This window comes from Vigna unguiculata, chromosome 6, assembly GCF_037176805.1.
Source record: "Vigna unguiculata cultivar grain cowpea cultivar isolate G323 ecotype 2 chromosome 6, ASM3717680v1, whole genome shotgun sequence".
Taxonomy (NCBI): Eukaryota; Viridiplantae; Streptophyta; class Magnoliopsida; order Fabales; family Fabaceae; genus Vigna; species Vigna unguiculata.
The window spans coordinates 29,964,282-29,968,131 of NC_140797.1; the positions used below are offsets into that span (position 1 = coordinate 29,964,282).

Consider the following 3,850-nt stretch of genomic DNA (forward strand, 5'->3'; position numbering starts at 1 on the left):
TCATAGCCATTCTGACTCATTCCTTGTCATAGCAAAACACTGATGCTTGACTGCTTCCATTACAACACGAAAAGTCTTATTTTTGGACAGACATGCACTCACAACCAATTGTTTATTTTGGTCAAAGATGTTAAGGCAATTATTCTTCATTGTCACCACAAACCCCTTTTGCAAGAGTTGTCCGAGACTTATCAGATTAGTTTTCAGCCCTGGAACATATAGTACTTCCTCAATTACCACTTCTCTCCCATCATTTCCTTGCAACACCACTCTGCTTGATCCCTCTGCCACAAGACTCCTATTATCAGCAAATTTGATTCTTCCATTAGCTGCCTCCTCCATCTTGACAAACCATTCCTTCTTGCGTGTCATATGGGTTGAACACCCAGAGTCTAGGTACCAGGCAGTGTTAGCAACATCTTCACAACTTATTCGAGCCATTAACATCACTGCCTCAGAATATGAAGTTTCATCTTGAGCTAGATGAGCACAATTCTTTGGCTTGTTCTTCGCACCATCTCTATTCCAACACTCTTTTGCAAAATGGCCAAATTTTTTACAATTATAACACCTCACCTTACGCTTATCAAACTTCCATTCCTTCTCTTGATTAGACTCATCATCATTCTTGTGATCTTTACGGTTTTCTTGATCACTAGCCTCTTTCCCTTTCTTTTCTCGAGCCCTTTTTTGACCATATTTCTTCTTACCACCTTTCTTGAAGCCTTTTTCCTTGCCATGAGATTGTGACCGATCTTGCAGTGCTTGCTCTTGAATCTGTCTGCGCTCAACCAACCTATGCTCATGCGACTCCAAAGAGTGTTGTAACTCTTCTAACTCCATATACCATGTATCACATGTTTCCTCAATAGTCACCACAATGTGATCAAACTTTGGTGGCAATGATCTCGGTATCTTGTCAACTACGTACTAATCGGTGATGGGATCACGACAAGCAAACATTTTACTCACATGTTCTTGAATTTTATCGAAGTACTCTGCCACAGTTTCACTCTCCTCCATGGTCAAACACTCGAATTGTCGTCTCAGAGTCTGCATCTTTACTTTCTTGCTCCTATCACCACTTTCATAGGTTTTGATCAAGATTTCTAAGATCTCTTTGCTTGTTTCAGCCTTCGAGATTCTGTGAAATATCTTCGGCCCAACACATTGATAAATGAGGAATCGTGCTTTGCTATCCATTTTCCACTACACCTTGAAGTTTCTCTTTTCTTCATCTGTAGCCTTGGATCCTAACTCTAACAATCCCTCAAACACTACATCTGCAATGTCTTGAAAGCCAAAAATGGCTTGCATTTTAATGCGCCAGTCGTCAAACGACTTTCTATTGAAGACGGGCAGTGAACCTTGCATCATGCCTCATAACCCAGCCATCGTACTCGCTTACGTTGCACACTTCTTCGATCGAAACTTGAAATCCCTTCTCTGTTCTTGTTTTGCACACAAAAACCACACAACACGCGTCAGGAATTCTCACTTTTTTCTCGCTAACTTTCACACATCCTTAGTTATCGTAACTAGCTCTAGATACCATAAAGGGTTTAAGAGAGATGCAAGAAAAGGTGCGTATATCTCATTCACACTGAAAAAAAGAATGAAAGCAATACAATTCTTTTATACAACAAAGAATGACTTATTGAAGCGGTTAACTAAAAGAAACTACCAGACTTTAATACAGTTGTCATAACAGACAAACATTTGTTTCTGTTTTTAGCTTACAACACTAACAGGCACTGTCATTGCCTCTCACAATTTTAGGGTTTGCATCACTTTCAGCACGCCATTGCCTTCCGTCAAATCGGTTGCACCCTCGGTGTCCTCCTACGGTGTGTCTCCGCTCGTGTCCTCCTCTGGTGTGCCTTGGTTTGTGTCCTTCTCTAGTGTTTATGCCTGAGATTTTCGAAAACTTGTTTAGGTAATTTCTTCAAATTTCAAAGCTTGTGAGCTTTCTTCCTAAAGCCCTATTATATGCTTTCTTAGGAAATGACGGTAATACATTGTTCATATTAAGTTATGATATTAATTTCATAGAGGAGGTTCAATTTTATGGTAATGGAGGTTGTCATACCGCTTATAGAAGTTCTAAGATAAGTGTTTATGCAATCAGCCATTTGATCCATGGATCCAATATAAGACTTAAGCAAAAGATAACTTTCTTTCTCCAAGAATTTTATAAATAATCTAGAAAATCACTCTCATTCAATATCAAGTTCATTTTTCAAATAAAACAAGTCTATTATAGAGTCACTTCAAACCAAAAATTCAAATTAAAATGCATCCTAAATGAAATAAAATGCACCTACTTTACAAATAAAAAAGAAATTAAATTAAATCTATAATTTTCTAAAATTAAAAAAACAAAAACTTTGCTTTACAATCATTTGTTTATTTAAAATTATTTAATATCCTCCCTATCGATGCACTCATCAATAAATGTAATCAACAAGTGGTTCAAATCTTTCTATAAAGCCTATGGCCATCACATTGTCTAATTTCTAGTTTGTCACTCTTGCATTGTTCAAGTCATGTTCAATGAATACAACACACTCAATTAGAGAAAATGGCCCAATTAAGACCATTTTGTGCTAAACAAATGCACCAGAATATACTTCAACTTCTCAAACTCCAATAAAAAGTTCAACCTTCGTCTCCTCTACAACTCGCACTTTCAACACCTTTGTCATCAACATCTTACATGAAAATAATTGCCCAAACATAACATATACTATTAATTTCCAACCAAACATAAACCCCATGACTTAACACTATAGTGATGCTTATGCACCATATCTTTTTCTTATGATAAAGACAAACAAAATACAATTTTGATTTATAATGAACGAGACACATACTCTTTAGCTCATTTAGGTATGTTAAATGATTTTTTTTTTACATTAAACTCATTAGGAGTAATTCTACAATACTCTTGCTCTAATCTATATATTGTTTGCATAAGTTTTCTCTCCGATCTATCATGATTTTTCTCTGATAATGTTTTCGTTCTTCTTTACACAACAAGAATGCATGAAATTAGCTACGAAATATTAACATCGACTTCAACTATGATGTTATTAGAGCCAAACAAAGCATAGCGTTGTCTGAAGAATGCTAACTAGGTATTCTTAAATTGAAAAATAATTGAAATAAATATAAGTAATTTTGCATGGGCTAGCCAATGCTTGTTGAACCCCATTAGCGTCACCTAAAGGACGCTAATTCGGTATTATTAAATTTAAAATAATATAAAATAATATTGGTTCTTTTGTGAGGGCTAGTCGACACTATTTCAGCCCTATTAGATTCGGTTGGCCAACCTTAAAAATTCATTTGGTGTTCCGTTGGCTATAAGTGTCTATTGTTGTTGGATTGTAGGTCTATTGTAAGTATTTTCAATTTAATCAAATACTTGAAAGTATATTTATTATTTTATTGAATTTTAGTATACCTTTGTCTTTGTTCAATATTTATATAGGCTCTTCTTCAATTTGTGTTGTCTAATTATAGGGTGTACATTGTTTTTAAGTTTTACATATTTATGTCTTACATATTGGTTATTCATTTTACAAGTACTCTTTTAGTGGACTTTTTGTATTAGAGTGTGACTATGACTTCAACTTCCTCTATTTCCGTTCCAATTTTAACTAGTAGGCTTATTTGTATGGTAAACATTGTAATCAAATTTTGACTTGTAACTTTTTCTACTTTGATGTGCTATCCACAACTACCTAGCTTTTATAAACATGTCTATGTTGTAATTTGATACCTTAATTATGACTTAAGCAAACATGAATGTAACTTAATTCTTTGTTAGCTGGAATTTGAGGTACAT

The 3,850-nt window shown here is 35.0% G+C and overlaps 1 protein-coding gene across 1 annotated transcript; it reads right to left on the bottom strand.

Annotated features, from left to right (window-relative positions):
• On the bottom strand, positions 1 to 1,203 carry LOC146885759 (uncharacterized). Its single transcript, XM_085675084.1, has 2 exons — positions 973 to 1,203; positions 1 to 930 (listed from the first exon to the last, which is right to left on the bottom strand). The coding sequence occupies exons 1-2, from the start codon at positions 1,201 to 1,203 to the stop codon at positions 1 to 3; spliced, it is 1,161 nt and encodes a 386-aa protein (XP_085531210.1).
• Between the last annotated feature and the right edge of the window lie 2,647 nt (positions 1,204 to 3,850).

Excerpts from the sequence above, each read along its gene's own strand:
- LOC146885759 (XM_085675084.1), bottom strand. The coding sequence starts at position 1,203 with ATGGATAGCAAAGCACGATTCCTCATTTATCAATGTGTTGGGCCGAAG. Across the intron at positions 931-972 it reads TCGATAAAATTCAAGAACAT|TACGTAGTTGACAAGATACC; the intron begins GTGAGTAAAATG and ends ATCACCGATTAG.